Source organism: Drosophila montana, unplaced genomic scaffold (assembly GCF_035044405.1).
Source record: "Drosophila montana isolate Dmon_TW-CO22-7 unplaced genomic scaffold, ASM3504440v1 contig_3200_1, whole genome shotgun sequence".
Classification (NCBI taxonomy): Eukaryota; Metazoa; Arthropoda; class Insecta; order Diptera; family Drosophilidae; genus Drosophila; species Drosophila montana.
This window is the reverse complement of record NW_026998080.1, coordinates 1,127,051-1,149,809: the sequence shown is the minus strand read 5'-3', so window position 1 is coordinate 1,149,809 and position 22,759 is coordinate 1,127,051. Positions and strand designations below refer to the sequence as shown.

Below are 22,759 nucleotides of genomic sequence, written 5' to 3'. Positions count from 1 at the left end.
AAAATTTTAGCGGTTAAGAATTTGAAATTCAACTTCGCAGGATATAAGATTTTAAATTGGTAAATATTTTATTTCATCTGCAATATATATATGAATCATATGTGTATGAAGTCTGTCTAGCTGATATTAATATGTCTTCCACATAATGTATTGACATTGAAATCATTTGATTGCTGGAGAAATAAGCATGTCAGATATTAATTATCGCAACGAATTTTAATTACGCTCAACTGCGATACAGCAACAGCAACAAGTGCGCGCTGTCTCCCCCCTACCCCCGCCCCGTATAGAGTATATGGTTAAACGATCTGCCAGGCGCAGACAACACACAGATACAGATACAGATAAAGCGCGACAAACGCGAAAGTCGTTCGCAAGAAATTCATTTCAAGCATCGTTGAGCTGCGGATTGCCCTCTGCCTATAAATTTTGACCGATGCCTGCGCGATAAATGGTGGCAAATAAACGGCAAACATATGATCTACGCCACATACATATTTATTGGAAAAAAGTACACTTGAGGCGCACAGACAAAGCCCCATAACTGTTAGCTATAAACGAGCAATTGTATGGAACGTCTGAAGTATGCAACATCAATTACCGACATTGACTTTGAATTGCGCCCGCAGCGCAATTGCCCCTGCCCCTGCCCCTGCCACGTTCTCTCACGGCCCGCTTAAGTGCGTCCGATAACTGCAGATTCGGATTCAATTTCCGGAAGTGACCAAACTGTCAGCTGTCACATGCTTGGCGCCATTTTAATGCACACGGCTTCCTTTTCGCGTGCCCGATTTCTACCTGCCCGCTTACCTGTCGCCGCCATCAATTCAAAACTAATTAGCCGGCCACAGACGACAATGCAAATGCACAGCGAGAGGAGGTGCCTTAAATCCACCAAGGAAAAGAAAATCTATGTACATTTATTTCGAATGTCTGAGGTCTAGGCAGGCAGACAATTTGTCGAGACGGTAGCATAACACATTAGTTTTATGGCCGGGTATTATTAGAATTTGAATTCTCTGATGACAAAGGGAAAAAGAAAACAAGTCCGTTTGCCAGATAAGCCGGCGTCAGAGAAATCCGCATTAACTAAGTAATTATAAATATCATTTTAATGAAATGACCAAAGCTCATTAGGCCTTATCGCCCATACATATGTATGTATATACTATATCGGCGTTTAGCGTATTTATTTCTCAAATATATTTCAATTTTAATATGCCCATTAAGCAGTTGTGTGCACCCGTAGGGGTCTCTCTCCACAATGTGCAATTGTGTTATCGCCTAAAAGTCACATGAGAACATTTTCGGGGTGTGTTTTCATTTGTGTACATTTCAAATTGCTGAGTGCAGCACATGCCACACAACAATCGATGGACTTTGATTCCAACCCCCCTAAAAGGTAAAAGAGGGCGGCTAAACAAACCAAAAAGTGAAGAAAATATACCCTAAACTACATAAAAAGGAAGTAAGAATGTGGCAGTCGGGTTTAAGCGACCTGTTCACAGTCCAATCTCGGCTTAAAACATAACATTCTATTAAAAGATACCGATTCTTACGATATTATATTGTTAAATAGAAAAGCTTAGCAATCATCTTTATCGCAAACTTGTTCAATTTAGTTCTAAGTCAGCAGCACGGACTGTGAAACCAATATACCCCTTTTACCTATGTGAACGCGTATAAAAACTGCGCAAAAGTCAAAACGCAAAATAAAAGAAATGTTAACACAGACACACACATACACATACGCACCCTCCACTCCGGCATACGCACATGTGTTCCCACAGTAACCGCACGGATCTGTTCCCAGCCGCTTACATAGCGATCGCTGCATGTCCAGGCAGAGACAGCGGCATCGACAGCGGCAGCGACAGCGACACACCACAGCGCTTGCCAAAATAATTGGCAATACGCTCCGCTCGCATGCTCAAGCGGAGAGCGCGTGCCAATCACAGTCTCTCCCGCTGCTGCGGCGCCGCTCAAGGCACCAACGCAGACGCCGAGTCAGCAGTCAGTTGAACGCGAATCGCAGACGCTAACAGACGTATCTAGAGCGCGTGCGTGCCAGCAGCAAACAGTATCTTGGGCATAAAAGAATCCAACACGCGCAGTGTTCTAGCTAAAGCTAAAAAAAAAAAAGTGAACAACATTTCGACAAGATATTTTATCGAAACGCGCTACAACAACTGATAATAAGAACGGCGCTGTAAAAAGAATCTCAACTTGCGAGTGTTCCAAAGATTTTCTAGTGCAAAAACTCGTTTATTTCGCAATTTTGTTCAGTAAATTGCAAGCCAATTAAAAAGTATAACTAAAAAAAGAAAGAAACGAAAAAAAAAAACAGCAAATTGTGCAGGAAATATCTGCAAGGGCTAAGTGTGCGAGTGAGTGCATTGCAAGTTGTTGTTGCCGATCTTGCTGAAAGAGCGAGCGAGCGAGAGAGAGAGAGAGCGATAGCTTTGAGTGCACTTGACAGCTGCTGCTGCAGTTGACAGTAGCTGACAACATTCCATCGAGTTCTATCCGGTCCTAGACGCATCGCTTGACGCTCGACGCTTGACTAATTGCCACATATCAATTATGACAGCGGAGACACTTAAACCATTTATAACACCGACGAGTGCCGTTAATAATTTTCCGGCCAAGCAATCGGGCGTAACGCACTCGAGCTCGAAGAGGAAAACCAGACAGCTCATACCGATTATCTTGAGTATTGTTGCACTCGTTCTGGTCGCCGGCATCCTCACATTAACGGTTGGTATTTACAATTTAACATGCACTTTAAGTTTAGTGCCCCAATCGGAAATTCCACTAAAATCGCTTATCACCAAATGTCGAATCGCATGAGTTTAATCAAACCAAGTAACCTACGACACTAACGTAGCTGTCAAAAAGTTGATGTTTATTTATAATTAAGTTAAAAAAAAAAAAAACAATTAAAACAATATTCAAATTCAAATTCAAATCTCACATATAAAGCGTATTTTACGATGCGTGACCGTCAGCCATTTCGGTTGTGTAAACTATAATTTGGCACAAGCTACACCTAAACAAATCCCTTCCTATAAACATACGTATCTACAGATAGTTTTGTAAACACACAGAAATAAAATAAAACCCGTCTCAGTTCGGCTTCGGATCAAAATTGAAGCGTGTCTTTAGCCAAATCGTTTCCTAATGATGATCATAAAACCAAACAAGCTGATGATCATTCGAGACAGAGACTAGCTGGCGACTGGCTGCTTATAGATCTTCTCCGTCGTCTTCTTCTTCTTGCTATAAACATGGGAACTACTTGGGTGCCAAGAGACGAACTGTTTGAAGTTCAAGTGGTAGCGTGTGTTTTCTTAAATGTGATCTTCAGATTTGTTTAGTTTAGCAACTGAACTGGAAAATACTTAGTACTACATTAAGGGGTATAAAAAGTAGAGAGGAAGAGCAGCAAAAATATTCGTAATCAGCAAAATATATGTTCTTGATCAGTCGAATCGAGTCGCTGTTGGCATTCATCAAGTAGTTGTTGGTGGGTTAAGTAGGTCAATTCTTTGTTTTATATACTTCTTAGAACGTTTTTAATTCGTTCCTGCTCTCCTTCATATGGAAATATAGAGAAGTCCATAGTATGCTCATTAAAAATGAAAATTACAAGGTATAAGTTAGTTGAGCAAATGACAGAGGAAGGTATCTCCATAAAGCAGAGTCTATCCAGCCAAATAACTTTGTCTGTCTGCCTAAACGAGAGGCCAGAACGAAGACAACTCGTTGCTGTTTACAGGGTATCTACTCGACTAGAGCACTCTTTGGATACCACAGAATTTATTTTCTATACATAAAGTCCAGTTGATATTTCGAGGTTTATCTTTGGGTTTAACCATTTATATGTCACCCCCGATAAATGCCTTTGCAACTTTATATAAAAAGTATATAGACTCTGAGCTCAGATGCTGCGAAGAAGAAGAAGAAGAAGAAGAAGCAGAAGTTCACTTATTCTCCGTATTTCGATAGCTGTTCGCTGTACTATCGCGGAATAGTATTAAATTTGCATTGCTGCATTTTAATCTGTAGAAAAGAAGAAAAACAAATCAACCGTCATTTTGTGAGATCAACTTTGACTGCGCACTTTGCATTTCATGCGCTGAGTTCGCATGCCCTTTGCAGTGGGTTTCTGAAACGGAAATCGTACAATTGTCAATTGACTTGCAAACGTTTCGGATTGGCTTCTTCTTGCTGCAAAGCCACATAAATCTTTGTTAAGATTTTTATTCAATTTCCCTGTCGCGGCACAAAAGACAGATTGGTATCTGACGTTTGCAGTTGCCCCTTGGCCCTGTCGCCCTGACCAGGGCAGGGCAGGGGGACGGGGGAGGGCGGGGGGGTCAGGGGAGGGGAGTGACCCTCATCAGCGGTGGTGAAAGTGGAAACACAAAGTTTTTTGTGTATGTTTTTATTTTTCGAGATTGCATTACGTCGGCTACCAGCAAGATTTATGTATGGGGCCTAATGGGAATCTCGTTTACATTTTGGTATTATCCATAAGGCTGTCATAATATGTGGCGACAAAGTGAACTTTAAGTGTTTACAAATGGAGCAGTAGCAGCAGCAGCCAGAGCCACAGATTGCTGCAAGTGAGCGGCAAATGAAATCGAAGACATAAGTGGCAAATGCACTGAGCGAAAATAGACACAAATCAATCGAGAATTGAATTCTGAGAATTTAAAAATCTTATAAGTAACTTAAATTTAAGACTAAAATTACAATCTAAAATTAATCCTAAATATAGATGAAAAACTAAAAACAAGTAAATATACTAGTCGGAAGTGCCCGACTAGGGGATACCCTGCAGCCTCTTCTACCCACATCAAATGCAACTCGCAACTAGGGCAGGGGGAGGAGGTAGCTACAAAATGAATGATTCTTGTTTTGTACATACTATTTTAGAAACTTCATGTCAAGTTTGGTGACTCTAGCTCTTAAAACCTAAGAGATTTTCTCAAAAAACAGGATTTCGATATCGATTTTTATCGGTTGCTTGGAAACGGTGCAAGTTATCGATTATCGGATACAAACTCGTACTGCGCGAGCACTAGACGGATCTAGGTTCCAAATTTCCAGTCTCTAGCTGTTATAGGTTCTAAGATCGACGCATGAATACCGCCGGGCATAGATAAATCGACTCGGCTATTGATGCTGATCAAGAATATATATACTGAATGGGGTCGGAGATGCTTTCTTCTGCCTGTTACATACATTTGCACATATGTACATTTTACAAAAGTGAGCTACTTTGTTTTAGCTATGCTTGAAAGTAACACGTCTCTTTCTCACAGTGTACTCTCTCAGTGTAGCCACGACAATGGCCTTGTGGCTCGGCTACGCTCCTATCCCTGCCACATGTTGGTCTCTTTTCACGATCAATGCAAAAGCTTAATTCAATAATTTCGTAAACAAGTTTCATAATTTATTCACACACTCATCATAAGAACTCAGTACACATGTCTTCGAGACTTTTGGGTACTCGCTGCGACTCAACTCGACTCGACTCGACTGCCGGCTGGGCTTAGCTTGGAGCAAGCCGCCTGCGGCCTGTCATAACCGGCGGACATTGGGTTTATTTTATTTTATTTTTTATACATATTTATTTTTGGGGTGCCGCCTTTGGGCGAAGACGAAATAAAAGAAAGAAAGAAGCACTACATATATAGAAAATAATGATAGGAAAAGGCGCTGACAGACTCGTATTGAGCAACGCGTCGAAAGTTGCGGCTGTTCGCACAGAATGTTAATGATCCATTAAAAAGATTACGCGCCTCGACGGCGGTAGACTATATTTTGAGCAATACCTAGCACATGTACAAGCAATCAAATAGGGTAGTTCCGGTCTATTCTAATTAAGAAAGAAATATATTCTTAGTTATATTTCTTAGTTAATCGTGATTACTTTATGACTCTTTTCAACTAATACAGAGTATTGCCTAGTCGAGCATGTCTTAGTTACTTTATGACTCTTTGCAACTTATACAGAGTATTGCCTAGTCGAGCATGTCTTAGTTACTTTATGACTCTTTTCAACTAATACAGAGTATTGCCTAGTCGAGCATGTCTTAGTTACTGTATGACTCTCTGCAACTTATACAGAGTATTGCCTAGTCGAGCATGTCTTAGTTACTTTATCACTCTTTTCAACTTATACAGAGTATTGCCTAGTCGAGCATGTTGAAGCTAAGCGTGACTCTTTGCAACTTATACAGAGTATTGCCTAGTCGAGCATGTCTTAGTTACTGTATGACTCTTTGCAACTTATACAGAGTATTGCCTAGTCGAGCATGTCTTAGTTACTTTATGACTCTTTTCAACTTATACAGAGTATTGCCTAGTCGAGCATGTCTTAGTTACTTTATGACTCTTTGCAACTTATACAGAGTATTGCCTAGTCGAGCATGTCTTAGTTACTTTATGACTCTCTGCAACTTATACAGAGTATTGCCTAGTCGAGCATGTCTTAGTTACTGTATGACTCTTTGCAACTGATACAGAGTATTGCCTAGTCGAGCATGTTGAAGCTAAGCGTGACTCTTTTCAACTTATAGAGAGTATTGTCTAGTCGAGCATGTTAAGGTTAATCGTGATTATTTGTTCATCTGCTGTGTGCGTCGAAATCTTTCTTTGCTTCCCGGGGTTAGCTTGCTCTTCTTCTTCTTCGCTGAGGGGTGCTGGTGTCAAAGTTCGCCGCTCGGGATTATTGGATGTGTTTGTTTTACCACCGTCTATCGCTCTAATTAAGCCTCATTACAATAATTGTGTACGAAGCTGAAGATAAGCACAAAATGACTCTCAAAAAAATTGCTTATCGCGTTGAATTTAATTCGTCTGAAATTGATTTTGCTGTTTAGTAGAATATCTTTTATTTCTTTTCTGTTCTTTTCACTTGTTTTTTATTTAATTTTTCATTTTGAATTGACCAAGAAAACATTTACATACATTGCGATATGTTTACATTTGGCTCTTTAATGACTTCCCTTTGCTTGATGGAGAATAAACACATGATCATGCCGTGTGTGTGTGTGTGTGTGTGTGTGTGTGTGTGTGTGGCTATAGTCAAGTGATCTCATAGACAGGCACACACATGGATTATTTATGACGCAGATCTATATAGCGCATATTTGTATATGGTATATGATTAAAGAACTCTCTGTTGCAGATCTGGCAGACGATACGGGTGCGACAGCTGGACACGGATCTCTCGAGTCTGCGGCGGGAAGTGGACAGTTTACGGCAGAGGCTGGGCATTAATTATCTGGAGGACTTGGCGGAATTCCAAAAGGAGGTAAATGCCAATCTCACAACCTAAAACCAAATATTATTATCTATTTATATTTGTTGTTGCGTCACTTGAAATATGAAAAGAAAAAAACTATATGGGACACTTGTATTTATAGATAGACGTGCTCAAATTAAAATATCTACGAAATTCTTTCTCGAAATGAGTTTTCTTTTTTTCGCCTTGTGATCTATGTATGTTTATTTTTGTGAGAACAGCTAGTTCATCAGTCTGCAAAATCATTAATCATTTGACAAATCACCTGAACATAAATCTGCTTAAGACCAAGATAAAACACTCAATTAACATTTAATTGACTTGGTTTTAACCACAATTTATGTGCTTGCTGGCAGATCTTTCACACCAAAATCCATTTCATTCTTAAGGTTAAACAATCAGCCTTCAAGGCAATTGCCATATGGACTCTATATATGTCTTATTAAAAGAAATAACGTAAAGAGAAATAATTATGGACTTTGTGCGCATATAGCAATAAGTGTTGACTGATCCGATCTGATCTGATCTCATCAATAGCATAGATAGTTTCAAGATTCAAGATTTACCGATGTATATGTGAGGCAATCTATAGAAGTATAAGTATAATACATAATGCCTATATATATATGTATATATGCACTGCGTCGCCCCATTACGATTCTCTAGAGAGTTGGGGCAGGCGCCGGCAATTAAAGCTGAAGCCAAAAGAGATGAAAAAGTATTCTTTAAATGAGTGCGCGTATTTTTAAATATGAAAAAATACGAAAATGTATTTGAGAAATGTGCAAGCTCTGGGGCATCATCCGCACAAGTCACGTACTTGTGGCCAAGTGATTGACCCAAAATCTTATGGCATCCACTTTGTATTGCAGTATACGAACCTGCTCATTCATGATCCCAACAAGCTGGACGACCTCGAAGGCGAGGAGGACGACAAGGAGGATGATGATGACGATGAGGACTACATCAACAGCTGGGTCGACAGCGAGGACGAGGATGACGACGACGAGGATGAGGATGCGGGCAACGAGCGCACCGATTACGATGAGTATCTGGATTTGATAAAACAAGAAAGAAACGACACCCGCACGACACCCCAGGGCAACCATGATGAAACCGGAACAGCTGCATCCGTCTCCGCCTCCGGCTCCACCTCGGCGGCATCAAATGATGATAATGTCTTCGACGATTTCACCAGCTATAATGATTCCAAAAAGAAGAAGGAACGGTAAGTGATTCGCCAGCTCCCTCCCCTCAAACCCGTTCAGTTTCTAATGCTCTAACATCAGAATTCTATCTAAAAACAGAAAATCTCGCTCCATTGCGGAGTTGCGCAATGAGCTGCAGAGCAACGATCTGGCACAGATCCAAAACAACCAAAGCCGAACAGATCCGCAGATAAATAAGAGGTAGGTGACAAGGGTTCAATTTCCGACAAAAAATTAAATAGAAAAGAGTATCCATTCGCGGTCTAACGCACAAGCCAAACGAAGTTAACTTCAAGCAAATGTATATATAATACAATCATATATAAAATTACTTGAATTCCTCATTGGCTTTAACACACATTCCTCAATGTCTGCGTTTGGTATAAGAGCAAAACATATATACGTACACACATACATACAAGTAAACTAAACTTGATCTGTGTTTCGTATAAGAGAACCTATACATGAGCTCGATTATCCGTTTAAGAAAAGCTTCATAATGCTCTCTTGCGCTCACACTCTCTCATGTCCACTTCTCACTGGCAACGTCAATAAAATACCAACACGTATTCTACCGACTATTAAATCAAATCAAAGAAGAAGAGGAAGATGAAGAATAAGAACACAATTTTATGAACACGCGCAGAGAATGCGACCGATCAGCAGGACAGACGCGCATAGACTAAATTGCCTTACTGGGCGCGCGCCTATGCTAAGCCGACATTCTCACTAATACTAAGTTACAATTAAGAGAGAGCACAGACAGCTGTTCAAGCTCCTGCGATGACAATATGCATAATGCTCGTTTATGACTGAGCACAAAACCAATATAACGGGATCAAAGGCGCTGTAACCAATAGCATGCAAGCAGTGGCCATTTGAATTTTCGCTGTCGCTCACATCAATCACAATAGTTGTTCTTTGTATTATATAATGACTCTCAGAGGTTTTCTTCTTCGCATTACACATATCGTGACAAAATCATAAAATTATGCTGGGATATAACAGAAATAAGAGTTAATCCCTGCAAAGCCGTCAAATACCAGATAGTACTAAAACATATGTATATTTTATTTTATCTTTCCCACAGTGATGTTACCTCTGATAGCACCACGGTGCACCATCTGCGCAGGCAGCGTCCACGAACGCGTCAGGGTCGTCAACGTCTTTTGGTGCGCAAAGGTGGGTATTGATTTTTTTTTATTTACCATAATATCACTTAAATTGGCAAAGCTTGAACCACCAAAAATATTGCATCATCCATGTGCGTTTGTTAATTTACAGGCGAATCTCCTGTTTCAGCGAAATCCGCAGACTACAATGCCGCCGGCGGCGGGGGATCTCTCACGGCCGCAGCTCATTTCCATTTGAATCGGAAAGTGCCGCATCACCAGGCGCCCATTCGGCTTCACTGTGAGTAGAACAATTGCCTAAATGTGGCTTGTGACTAATTTCTGTGTGTTTGTACAGCTTATGAGGGGGACATGTATATGGGGCATGCCACCGCCAGCAGCGACAATCAGTGGCAGCAGCATTTCAGCGTCAACAATGGCATTTTGACCGTGCATCAGCCGGGTCTATACTATGTATATGCCCAGATCTGCTATAATAATACACACGATCAGAATGGTTTCATCATCTTCCACGGGCACAACGCCTTTCTGCAGTGCCTGAACACGGTGCCCACGAATATATCTAAGATACACACCTGCCACACGAGCGGCCTCATACAGCTGCAGAAGGAGGAGTCGATACATCTGCGCGACATCCATCAAAATCGCAATGTCATGTTGAGGGATGTCAGTAATCGCAGCTACTTTGGCATCATCAAGATTTAGATGCGCTCCACGGGAATCTGAAGAATTTAAGCTTTAGTAGTTGCGACTACTCAATAATACAAATACGAATACGCATACGCATACAGCAAAGTAGATGACTAATTTAGGCCTAGCTTTAGTAACATTCTATTTACACATACTATATATTCATAAACATAACTCTAACATGAACATGCTGATAATACCATATTTATTTTGTATATATACGATTAATTCAAATTCTGTATGAATTGCCATAATAAAAGAAGTCAATCAAATAATAGATATTCTTCGATTCATTTCCTCGAATATTGATTATCCCAAAAATTTACAGATCGGCAAGAAGGAGTATTCTTCGATTCATATCGTTGACTATGAGAACTGAATATACGTGATTTCATATATATTTTATAGCGAAAATGGGTAATACCAAGAATTCAGAGATCGGGAAGAAGGTTCAACTTTTGATTCGAATCGTCATTATAATGTTCATGAAGATAAAGTACAACATATTCTTGGATTCATTTCATTGACTATAACAATTGGATATGCTCTATATCGAATACGGGTAGCTCCAAGTTTTTAGATAGCCGCAAGAGATCTTATGATTCGACAGTATTCCTCAAGTGAATAAAAAAACAAATGCTCGGATTCATCTCATTGAATATAAGAGCTGGATATACTCGAATACTTGTATCGAATATGGGCTATTCCAAGGTTTAATAGACAGTCAAGAGGCAGCATAACATTAATGTCATCAGGATAACCCCAAATATCAGAAGTATGGGAGGTATGCATAAGTAGTAGTAGTATGTAAAAAAAGAGTGCGCTTTGAAGACTTTATTATTATAGTTAAGTAAATATTTAAAATTTCAAGAATTCAATCTGCCTATTACATGAACACTGAACTGGGAACTGAACCAGGGTTCTTCTCATTGTTCAAGCAACTTAAGCGAATGCAACACTCAGACAACTCAGCTATTGGACCACAGGAGTACATCTATAATAGATCATAGATAGACATCTAAAGATTCTTTATATTCCAGTTTTGACGACACACTTTGTTTGATTTTATAAGGTATTCATATTTCAAAGCTTATGCGACCTTTGTACATAATATATAATATATGCTTGATTCCAAGTCAAACATTTTATTTACCCACAAGTCAGCTATAACACAATCTGAGAGTGTGAGTATAGCAAATATTTGCTCAAATTCAAAAGCGTTTCTTTTTTTGTATTTATAATGCAATTATTTCTGAGTTTGAGCTGTTTTTAACAAATATTTACACAACTTCAAGAGCCCTTTAGCTTATGTACCCTTAATGCATCTAACTCAAACAATTTCTCAAATTCTTTTGTTAAAATTTGTTGTACACATTCCTATGTGTACAGAAAAATAAATCTCTTAAATGAAAGAATATGCACAGTTCCTTATACAAGACCTTAGAGTATTGAAGTAAGCCTTCATATTAAACCCAAGCACATACTGCATTATAATAAAACAGTAAATCCTTCGGATTTAAGAGAGTTTTCTAGTTTTCTATAATAAAACAGTAAATCCTTTGGACTTGGGAGAGTTTTCTAGCATAAAAAGCCGCACATTGTGTGTGTCCCAATCTTGTTTGTTTTATTATTTGTCAACCACAGAGCAAATGATTTTGTATCTTTTTGGACAGCTGGCCGATGGCCGCAATCACTGGCCAACGGCAAGGAATCTGTGTGTTTTCACAGGATGTGACGTCAAATGGAATAATTAAGTTGCACTCATACATGAGAAATTGAATGTGCTGACAACATGCATTCCAGATCCAATCCAGGGGAACCTCAGCCCGGGCTCAATGGCCAAAAATAGATGCAATTGAAGCTAATGCAGCTTTAAGCTGCAGCAACCGACGCATACATAAGCACAAATTGAGATCCGGGACTCGGCCCGGGTCCGGGTCCCGCTGCGGAAGCAATTGCCGAATGAATCGCATTTGGCAAGTAACAGGTGGGTGGTTTCTGCTGCTGCCTCTGCTGTTGCTTCCTCTACTGCTGCTGCTGCCAGAAGCAACAGTTCGGTTCTGTGCAGAAATTTGGGGTAGCATTGCCCCAGGCTGTGGCAACAACAAGCTCGAACAGGCTGTTCTGTTGCCAGGCCTACCTATGTACATGCCCCCAAGTCTCTGTATACCCCGAGTCCTGCCCATGCGCAGTAATTCCCTCCAGCTTTCGATGCATCCAAAAGCTTTAATTCAGTCTCTCGTAGGCGTCCCTTCGTTCTAGCTGTGTTTTTCCTTTCGATGCGTCAAGTGCAGTTTTGTGTAAACATTTTCCAGTTATTTTAAGCAAAGTTTTTCCTTATACTATGGTAAGTAATATTAATATTTCTTGGATTTACTGGGCATAATTGTCACATAATGTTTAGCTAAGTGTGGCCTATTTGATTAGATAATTAATTAAAACAACAGGTGTCTCAGTTTATTACACTTTTTTACGCACTAGAAATGTATTTAAACAAATAATTAATTAAATATTTTTTTTTTTACGTTTTTCTAATTAAAAATTTTAATAATATCCTTTTTTTAATATATTAAATCTAACTGGCGAAAAAACCCAACTATACCTATATACTATACCAAAGTTAGGATAAGATATTATCCTATTATTGCAAAGATTTTCGTTAAAAATAAATTACTGTTTTTTATAAAATATTATTTTTCACAATTTTCTATGGACCAAAAAATGTAAGTGCGCAGTTTGGAGACCTTGAATTTCAAAAGCTATCAATCCAAACTTTTTAACTGTAGAGAAGGAGATGAAAAACATAAGTCATGTATTTTCATAAATTTCTAAATTTCAATGCATTGTTAACAAAGGACATTCAGCCTTGAAATCAGCTAAGTTAATCCTAAGCATTAAGTATAATATATTCAATTGAGAACTTGTCCAATTAGCCAATTAGTAAGAACTGCACGCTTTACATGCTTCAACTCCTCCTTCTTTCACATTATACTGCGCACTTGCCTAATTAATTTGTGAATTCAACTGTAATTTCATTACAAATTGCGACTCAAAGGGCACACATACAAATACACACGCACACAGATACAAATGCATATATGTGGCAAAGCTAAAGAGCACTAATGAAGTTTTCACAAGAAAAACCAAAGCTCACGGGCACACAAAGTAAATGGCATCAGTGGATGGATGTGTGGATATTAGTATGCTTCTACCTGAATAAATCTGTTCAGATGCAAGCGCAATGCTGCAGCGGGCGAATGAAATGCGAGCAGAGGGCAACAATAACAATGCGACGCGGGCAGAGCAAATCCGAAAGAGATAACACACTCAAAGGCAATAACAATAACAGCAAAGAGCTTTTTCAAGCAACAGCTTCGCCCACGCTCTCTCGCACTCGCGCTAGCTCTCTCTCGCACTCGCTATCGCTCTCGCTAAGTGTGTTTCTCTTTCTGTTCAGTGTGTCCACTGCGTGTGGACTGTGGATTTTATGTGCCGTTCTTCGCTTCCTTTCGTGTCGCCTGGCAGTGTATAAATTGCAGAAGCGTCGCGAATTGGATGTCACTCTTGGTTCCGTCTTGACTGTGGCTGTTGGCAGAGTTGTTCAAGCGCGAGTCCTTGTAGCAATTGTAAGAAAGCGTAGGAGTGACGCCATGTTGTGAAAAGTGTCTACCATTTTTATTTGCCGTCGTCAAATACAAAGAGCACACACACACACACACAAAAAAACAAATACCAACTGCAACACATTTAATGTGACAACGCAAAAGCATTAAAAAGGCCAAATACAACAAGGAGGAAAGTGCAACTTTTTTTCACACTACCCAGCGACAGAGACGTCTAAAAAGAGGAGCTGTCGCGTCCATTGATTTGTTTGTTGGTAAGCGTGGGCGTTGTGTCAATAAGTCAAAATAGGGAATGGGGCATAGTTTGGGCCTTACACTCAATATCTCCATTTGCCAATGTCTCTGTGTGTCAATGAATTTTATAAGAGGCTTTGGTGAGGCGCGCTTTTGCGTGCTTGCCAAATTAATTATTTAGCTGACAAAGCGCGCACATTAAAAATTAACCCGACAAACTGTTAAATAACAAGAATGTAGAGGAAAGCTGGCAAAACGGTTGCCCGTAAATATCAAAAGGTTCACTTGCCGCTGCCTAATTAGTCGCAGCCTCTGGGCCAAGCATATATACACTCTACTATACTATACTATACTCTACTCAATCTGTGCCGTCAATTGAATTTGTCACCAAACTTGATTGCCTGGCTCGCAAATAGATATCCATCAAATAAATCGAATTATGTTGCCGCTGCACGAGCCAATTTGCATGTCCTGCCCAGCTTCAATTTAGACTACACTAGACTCTCACAGCCTGTATGTATAATATAAGTGGCAGCTAATGGAAGCTGTCTATCAGAATGGACGGGCAGCAAATTTATACAAGGCTCCTTCACACACACACACACACACACACGCACACATGTATAGCATGGTACAATACTTTAATTATATACGACTTTATTTATTTGCAGCGAGCACAATCCGCATTTAAAGTTACTTTCATGTGCTTCTTATAACATCAAGCATACGCCCAGTGGTAAATGCTTCTTTTTTTTTTAATTTTTTTTTTAGTAAAAGTTGCGACAAAAGCAACCGCAAAATCCGCAACAAACTTTTTGCATTTCTTATTTATAAGCAGCAACAACGTCTATATAGTATCAAAAGCTAATCAGAAAAAGCAATTTTCGCATGTGTTTTTACAAGTGTATATATACATATACATATATACTTTAAGGTTTTGCGGTTCTGGGTGCTGAGCACGTTAAAGCTGTTGCTGTTAAAGAACTTGCTGTCACATAAATTGCAATTTCTGCGTATTTGCTTAAATCACATTTGAAACTTTTCAGTTTTTCCTGTGTACTATAATAAAGCTGTCAAATTTGCATATGAATAAATTGCTCTCGGAATTAAACATGAGAAATGTCATGTGAGTTCGCAGAAAACAATATGTCAACTGTGCATATTAAATGAATTATTTTTCCCAGAAACAGATATCAAATTACTTTATTTTAATTGCAAAACTCAATTTAAGACAGACAGGATGCCAAATGAAGTCCCCTTCAAACAAATTCCGAAACGGTTTTGAATTTCCAGAAGCACGTTAAATCAATTACAAATTGTTTTTCAGTCCGTGATTTATTTGCTTTATAACTCAACGGTATTCAAATCAAGATTTAAAATGCGGTCTAAGGCCCAGATTTATGTCTTTTAACCTTTTGAAATTTATGCTCAATTTCTTAGGCGTATGCGTTATGCAAATGAAAATCAGTTTTCGGGTGCTGCTGAGCAAAATATATATAAAAACAAAAGGAAAAGGAAGTTAAATAACTTGAACTAAATTAATTTTATGCGACTTTGCTTGGCCGCAGTTTAGACAACAGGCAGCCAGGCAGCAGTAATAATATTATATAATGAAACAACAATGGCAAAAGACAGCAAACTAAAAAAAAACAACAACAGCTGCGGGCGAGACGCTCTGCCAATGGGTGTAGAGCCAACGACTGGCAGCTGCCTTGACATTTAATGGCGCTCAAAGGCAACCGTCTATCATAAATTCCAACGCAAAATGAAAAGCAAATTGTGGCCAGGAACGGGGGCATATATACATACTATACAACACCATGAGCTATGGGTGTGTATACGGCAGTTCTTTGCCGTAAAGCGACCGCAGCGAAGGCAGCAACAGGCAGCAGAAGGCGGCAACGTGGCGTATACTTTATATTACGTATACGTCAAGTGTGCGCCGCGTACACGAGTTTTCTTTCGCATCGGTTTGGGTTGCGGTGCCATTCTATTCATCATGACAACTATAGCATACTTTTGTGCGTCACAAATAAAATGCTCGCCCGGAAACTGGTTGTCATTGGCACGGTGGCCGCATATATGGACATAATTGTCGAACTGCGTCGGCAGCAATGGAATGCTGGCAGAAACTTAGGAATTTTATTGATTTATCTGTGTGGGCTGTCGCTCGCAATGCTCTGCGTCAGCAGTTCGTTAATAGTCCGGATGAGAAAATAATTGAAATGCCTCTGCCACAATTTGCATAGTTATGCGCGGCAAACACCTCACAAATTCCAAATAATTATGTTGAAAATATGAAGAGCATGCCACAGTGAAAGCTCGCTTGAGCGAACAAACAGGCGAGCTACCGAACGTAGGAATATTTTAACATAAATGTTTTATATAATTTTTGCTGCTGTGTCTGCTGCAACATCCTCTTCTCTTATGTTTTTTTATATTCCTTTTTTATTGCGCTGTTTAAGCAAGCGAGCTTTCACTGTACTTGCGGCGTTTTGTGTGCCTAATGAATTGGTGACAATGAACCTCTAAGCCCCTACCGCCATCCATTTGACACCTGATATCTCACGCACACCTGCCGGCATTTGCTTTAAAGTGCAAATGTAATTAAAAGTTTTGTCCCAGGGATTCGCGATACTTATGCGAACCTGAAACGTGCCGCGCATAAAATAATATTAATGCGTTTATCCTTTAAACCCTTTAGCCGCACTTCTAAGGCAGCTGTTGCCATGGCCGGCCAATTTGTTGAAGCTGTTGCCATCCTGGGCCTGCTCGGCTGCATTGTCCTGGCGACGTCCCAACGCGCCGGCTACTCGCTGCAGGCGGCCGTCGATGAGCTGCATCGCCGCGAGGCTGCCAAGTATCCATTGAACGCGCCGCCCCCCTCGGCACGCTTTACTGCGGATCAACTGGACGATTGGGACGAAGGTGAGTCTGTCAGTTAATAAGCCAGCTGCAGTGTCACTTGAACCAAAGAGCTGAATAGTTAATTAGTTGGATAATTGGCATTGAGTGCAGCCGCCAAAAGACTAATGAAGCGGGCAGAATTATAATGAACAGGGAGAAACCATTGGATTAAATGGAATGCGAGGTTTTGTCCCTCACTTGTGTAGTCCTTGAATGAATTGCACTTGAGCAGCACCAGCTTATAGTGTGTACCTCTTTATTAATAATCCCTTCTAATCCATTTAGAAGAGTTGAAAGCACCTGCGAATGATTCACAGTAAATCATCAGCAATCATTAGACTGCACACACATTTAGAACGAGTGCCGAATGCCATGTTGCTAACATTTAAATATTCACTAGTCAAGTAAAAGTAACATATAATTATCATAGCTGCTTTTAAAATGGCACCTTTCTATGCGCTTCTCATGTTTGCTAGCTATGCTTAAGCATTTTGATAACTTAATTGTAAGCTATAAATGAGATGGAGAGTGTTAAAGTGAATGCTTTAGTGGGGGTAAGAGAAAGTGAGAGAGAAAGTTAATAAGGTAGGCAGGAAGAGCAAGAGTAAGAGCAGGCGAGTAAAGTAAGAGCAAGAAAGAAAGAACAAGGAGAGAACAGGCGAAACTTAAGATAGATAGACAGAGTATGGGACAGAGAGAGAAAGAGGGAGAGAGCGAGAGGAAGGGGGAGTGGGAGAGAGATAAAGAGAGAGAGAGAGAGAGAGGGAGAGAGAGAGAGAGAAGAGATATATAGAGAAAAGAAAGAGAGAGAGAGTTATATAGAGAGAGGGAGAGATAGAGAGGGGGAGTAAGAGAAGAACACAGAGAGAAAGAGAGAGAGAGTTAGAGAAAGAAGAGTAGGACAAGAAAAAGTGAGGGACTCAGAAAGGGAATGAGAGAGAGTGTAAGAGAAGGATTAATGGAGGGAGTTAACGAGAGGCAGAGACTAATTGCGGTTCATATAATCGCAAGCTAAGATAACATGTATTATTGTAATATCCTTATGAAAAAGGGATATAAAAGTGTTGTGTGCGATAAAAATGTATTTTTCAAGCCTCACTCTGCTCTCTCTACTCCATAAATATATCTATGACTAATATCGAACGACTGAAATGCGTCAATGCTAGATATTTATTTAAAGAATGATATAACGACATTGTTATAATTTTAAACCCAATGCACATGATGTTTCTCAGCGGGGGTAAAACGCAATAATCTCAAGTTAATCCGAAATGGCAAGTCGGGACAGGACAGGTCGGGACAGCTGTCAGCTGCAGTCAATCCGATAAACCAATCCGTAACTGATAGCCGTGGGCGGGTGAGGAGGAGGAGGGTAGGGGGAGGGGAGGGGTTAGTTGGAAAAACAGCATCAGCTGGAGCCCGCATGTAACAGAGCACGTGACCCATGGCCTGGCTCCCAAAAATACACACGCTCACACTCACATACATAACCCCACCCCCCTCCCCCCTTCCACACGCCACCCGATCTCTGCAGCGCACAAAGCACACTTGATTTTCACATTCCTTTCGATGTTGGTTTCTTTTTTTCCCATTTCTGTCCCGTTTTGGTGTTTCTCCATGCACAATTGCAGATAGCGATTTATTTGGCACCGGCACCGGCAACAAGTATAAGAATCGGAACCGCCATAGAATAAATAAAGCACTTGCCAAGTATTTAGAGCGCGAGAACGAGAGCCACGAGCCGGGCGGCCCAGGCGGCCCAGGCGGCCCAGGCGCCCCATTTGATGGCTACGAGTTCGACGACGAGCGCGAGCAGCAAACGAATCCCAGCCAGTTTGTGGACGAGAAGCGAAAGCGCTCATCGTCGCCCTTTAGGGAACGCGATGAGCAGCAATACGGTAAGTAACCACTAGACACACACACACACACACGCACATACAGACGTATCTGTAGGGTATTGGTAAAGTTATATGCTAGATGCGTGTCCACTTGAGTGCCTCAAATGGATTGGGATAACAATGCTTTTCGCTTTTCAGCTAAAACCACTTAACTCAGATTAACTTGTGCTCGAGTGTAGGTGTGCGTCTGTGTGTGGGTGTAGGTGTGTGTGTGGACTTAGGCTCAACTCCTACTCGAATGATGAATGCAACGAGCTGGAATCACAGGCACAAGCATCCTGCCAGCCTTCCTGCCATTTGATTTAATGGCTGTGCCTGAAAGGTCGCCAACAACTTGATGCGTGCCCATAAGCTCTACACACACACACACACGCGCACACACATGCGCACGCACAACGAATTAATTATAGAAGTTGGATTTATAGTCCGGGCACTGTCCGGGACTGCCTGTCAGAGCAACCTGTCGCCTAACAACTGATTTAACTGAAGGTCAAAGTACTGACACGAGCTTTGCTTTCTCTCTTTACACACACACATGCACAGAGACTGGTCCGTCCGTGTTCCGTGAGCGTGAGAATCTAGGCGGGAATGCAGAGCCGTCGCACAGCGAGCTAACCGAACAGTTTCTGCGCGAGATCGAGGAGGCCGGCGAGCACGAGCGACAGGAACGTTACAAGGCGGCGCTGCGTCAGCTCTGGGAGAAGTATCAGCAGCAGGAGAACGAGCTGCACGGCAAGGGCAACGACGGCGATGAGGAGCCGGAGGAGCAGCAGCAACTATTCGAGCAGAAGAAACGGATGCGCGTGCCGCCCTACTATCTGCTGATGCAGAAGAAGCGCTCGTATCCGGTGCTGCCCTGGCTGCCGTACAATGCGGACAAGAAGAAGCGCTTCCCGGTGGCCAAGCGTGCGGCGGGCGAGTCGCCGCTGGGCAAGACCGACGAGCGTGTCGCCCAGGAGCTGAGCGAGCTCTTTGGCAAGCCAGCATTTGACCAGCCGCAGCAGCAACAGCAGCTGTCGGAGGAGAAGAAGAAACGCTCCACCGAGGAACAGCTGAAGGCAGCGCCCACAACGCTGCTGCCGGAGACGGCAGCTACGGCCACGGCTCTGGGTGACATGCGGTTGGAGATCAACTTTCAGCGAGTGAACGTCAGCAATGGAGTGGCCAAGGAGTCGACGGCACAGCCCCTGGCACCGGCACAGCCCGCAAAGCCAGCCGGCACCGGGGAGATGGTGATGCACGGGCATGCGGGACATCATCGCAAGCGCAGTGAGCATCATTCGGACGAGGAGTACGGCGAGCACGATGAGCATGAGCATGAGCACGAGGGCGAGGGCGAGGGCGAGGAGAGCTCCGACGAGGACGAACACGATGAGTTCGATGAGGAGGAGGAGGGCGAGGCCGACGGCGAGGGAGGCGATGCTGGCGAGCGGCGGCGCAAAAAGAAGCGTGCGGCCAGCTCCAGGCATATGCATGGCCCCGGCGTTGGGCATCTAATGCTGCGCGCGAAGAAGTCCATCGATTGGTCGCAATACTTTGGACTCGATCGCAAGAAGAAGTCGGAGCAGATGTCCGAGTAAGTGCAGCCGTCAGAGACACGAGCAGGAACTCGCCTAGATTTTTCCTTTTCACAATTACAGAGGCGCATCGAAGAAGCGCGGTGATGAAATCGGCAACAACATTAACAAAGAAGGACCGAATGAGGAGGCGCACAAGAGGAAGCGCGACATTGATCCCGAGAAGCTGGAGAGCATGGACAAGAAGCTGCAGTCCATTGAGGATTTCATCATTGATGAGACCATCAAGTACACTGGCGCCCACGAGGGCATCAAGAACCAGGACGAGATACGCAAACTGAAGGAGCATGTGCTATCACGTCTGGCCACCGCGTACAGTCTGGAGAAGATGCGACGGGCGCTGGACAAGCTGCGTCAGTCCGCCGACGCTGAGAATCATCTGTTGCGCAATGTCATCGAATCCGATTCGGAGGAGAGCACGCTGGAGAACACGCACAACTGGCCCAACAAGAAGCGCTACAGCGTTCGCAAGGAGCTGGCCGAGGAGCAGTCGGAGTAAGTGCAGCCGAGTAAGTGGAAACAGCTCAAGTTAATCAAATACCCGTTTTAGTGAGCCGCAGCAGCAGCTGAAGAAGAAGCGCAGCGGCTATATGCGCTATCCGGAGCAGCCGAACACCATGGACGAGGCACTGACCATGCAGGGCACACCCTACGAGACGCTCAACGACGCCTATTTGGGCAACAAGAACTACATCATTGGATCCAATCAGTGCCCAATTATCGAGTCCATGGCCGAGCGTTGCCGCAGCGTTGACCTAATCTCCGGCGACTTGAACCAGGAGCTAATGCCCCTCTGCGGCGTCCATCAGATTTGTTATCTCTGTGTAAGTTTTCTCCAGATGATTCTCTAGATGATTCTCTGATTATTCCACTTGTGTTTCTGCGGCACAGGGCGCCTCGCAGGTGGCCTGCGACTACCAGTACCTGGCCGAGGCGGACACCATCTGCGGCAGCAGCAACGAGTGCCAGGCGGCAGCACGGTCTGTGCTCATGATATTGCGCGGCACGCCCGGCCGTCAGCTGGGACCTCGCGAGTGCTTGAAGAATCCCTGCCTCTACAGGGCCATGCGCGAGATTGGGCTCTAAGCGAGCGAAAAGTTTAACTAAAAGCCAAAAATTAAAAACATTTCTTAACGTCCTTTTGTGTGCGTTTCAAAAGAAAACAACAAAAATACTACAAAAAAAAAAATACAAAACATAAATGAAACTTTGCTGAACTAGCAAATCAAATATTTGATTCAAAAAAATCGATATATAAAAAAAAATATATCTATATATAAATGTGAACAAAACCAGTTAAAATATTTGGATACATTTTGCTGTTTGCCAGAGAAGCAACAGCTCAACTAGGAGAGCTAAAATACACTTAAAAAAAAAGAGGAAGCTATAGGCATACCAAATGCGATTTGCAAAGCAGCATAATAACCATATACCAGAGTTTAAACGATTTTTTCGCCAAGCAGTAGGCACCAGATTTAGTCCTCGAATACAATGCTAAATGTTCAATGTTTTCTTTGGAGTGTGGACAGCAAATTTTGATTTGGAAGCACATTTAATCTATATATTACATATGAATGTCTACAAGAATATATACAACAAAAACAAAAACAAAAAGCAAGCATATTATAATCAAAATATTCATATGGTATATTCATAAATGTATTAACAATTATTATGTGTACAAGTTCGCCTCGCTAAGAGCAAAATAAATACAAAGAAAAAAAGAAAACACTGAGAATGAAAATACAAAACACAAGCAACTCACACAGGCAGCTACTTAGCCGATATATATATATATATATATATATATATCTTTTAGATACCGCCCATTAAATGCAACACAAACAAAAGTACACATACTACATATTTATATAGCTAAACCAGATGTAGTGGCATAATTGACGCGATGCACACAAAGACACAAATAATGGAGAAATATCAGATAAACTATATATTAAATATAAATTTTGAACACATTTAGCGTATATGAGATGGTAACTTGATAAATCTTTTTTAAATGTATTTTAATGTTTTCATGGAGCCCAAATACAAATACATTCGATTGAACGAGTAAAAAACTTCGAGTAAAAAACTTGAGAGCATATTCTTCAAATGAGATCTTTAACACAATTAACTGTGAGGTTTGCAGGCGAAATTTTGTTGTTGTTGTT

At 41.7% G+C, this 22,759-nt stretch overlaps 2 protein-coding genes across 7 annotated transcripts; both read left to right on the top strand.

Moving 5' to 3' along the window:
- The first annotated feature begins 2,023 nt into the window (after positions 1-2,023).
- On the top strand, positions 2,024-10,626 carry egr (eiger). Of its 4 annotated transcripts, none has more exons than XM_064687484.1 (7): positions 2,024-2,757; positions 7,202-7,327; positions 8,191-8,546; positions 8,620-8,727; positions 9,617-9,708; positions 9,811-9,939; positions 9,997-10,626. In XM_064687484.1, the coding sequence occupies exons 1-7, from the start codon at positions 2,584-2,586 to the stop codon at positions 10,362-10,364; spliced, it is 1,353 nt and encodes a 450-aa protein (XP_064543554.1). In that variant the 5' UTR covers positions 2,024-2,583; the 3' UTR covers positions 10,365-10,626. The 4 variants fall into 4 exon arrangements, with proteins under 4 accessions (XP_064543554.1, XP_064543556.1, XP_064543553.1 ...); XM_064687486.1 differs by having other exon boundaries at positions 8,608-8,727; positions 9,829-9,939; XM_064687483.1 differs by having other exon boundaries at positions 8,608-8,727.
- Positions 10,627-12,595: 1,969 nt separating this feature from the next.
- On the top strand, positions 12,596-22,317 carry LOC135432070 (uncharacterized). Of its 3 annotated transcripts, none has more exons than XM_064687539.1 (7): positions 12,596-12,696; positions 16,911-17,134; positions 18,745-19,011; positions 19,555-20,587; positions 20,652-21,083; positions 21,139-21,412; positions 21,480-22,317. In XM_064687539.1, exons 2-7 carry the CDS (start codon positions 16,936-16,938, stop codon positions 21,672-21,674), a joined length of 2,400 nt encoding a protein of 799 aa, XP_064543609.1. In that variant the 5' UTR covers positions 12,596-12,696; positions 16,911-16,935; the 3' UTR covers positions 21,675-22,317. The 3 variants fall into 3 exon arrangements, with proteins under 3 accessions (XP_064543609.1, XP_064543611.1, XP_064543610.1); XM_064687540.1 differs by lacking the exon at positions 12,596-12,696 and adding an exon at positions 13,912-14,226; XM_064687541.1 differs by lacking the exon at positions 18,745-19,011.
- Positions 22,318-22,759: the final 442 nt, after the last annotated feature.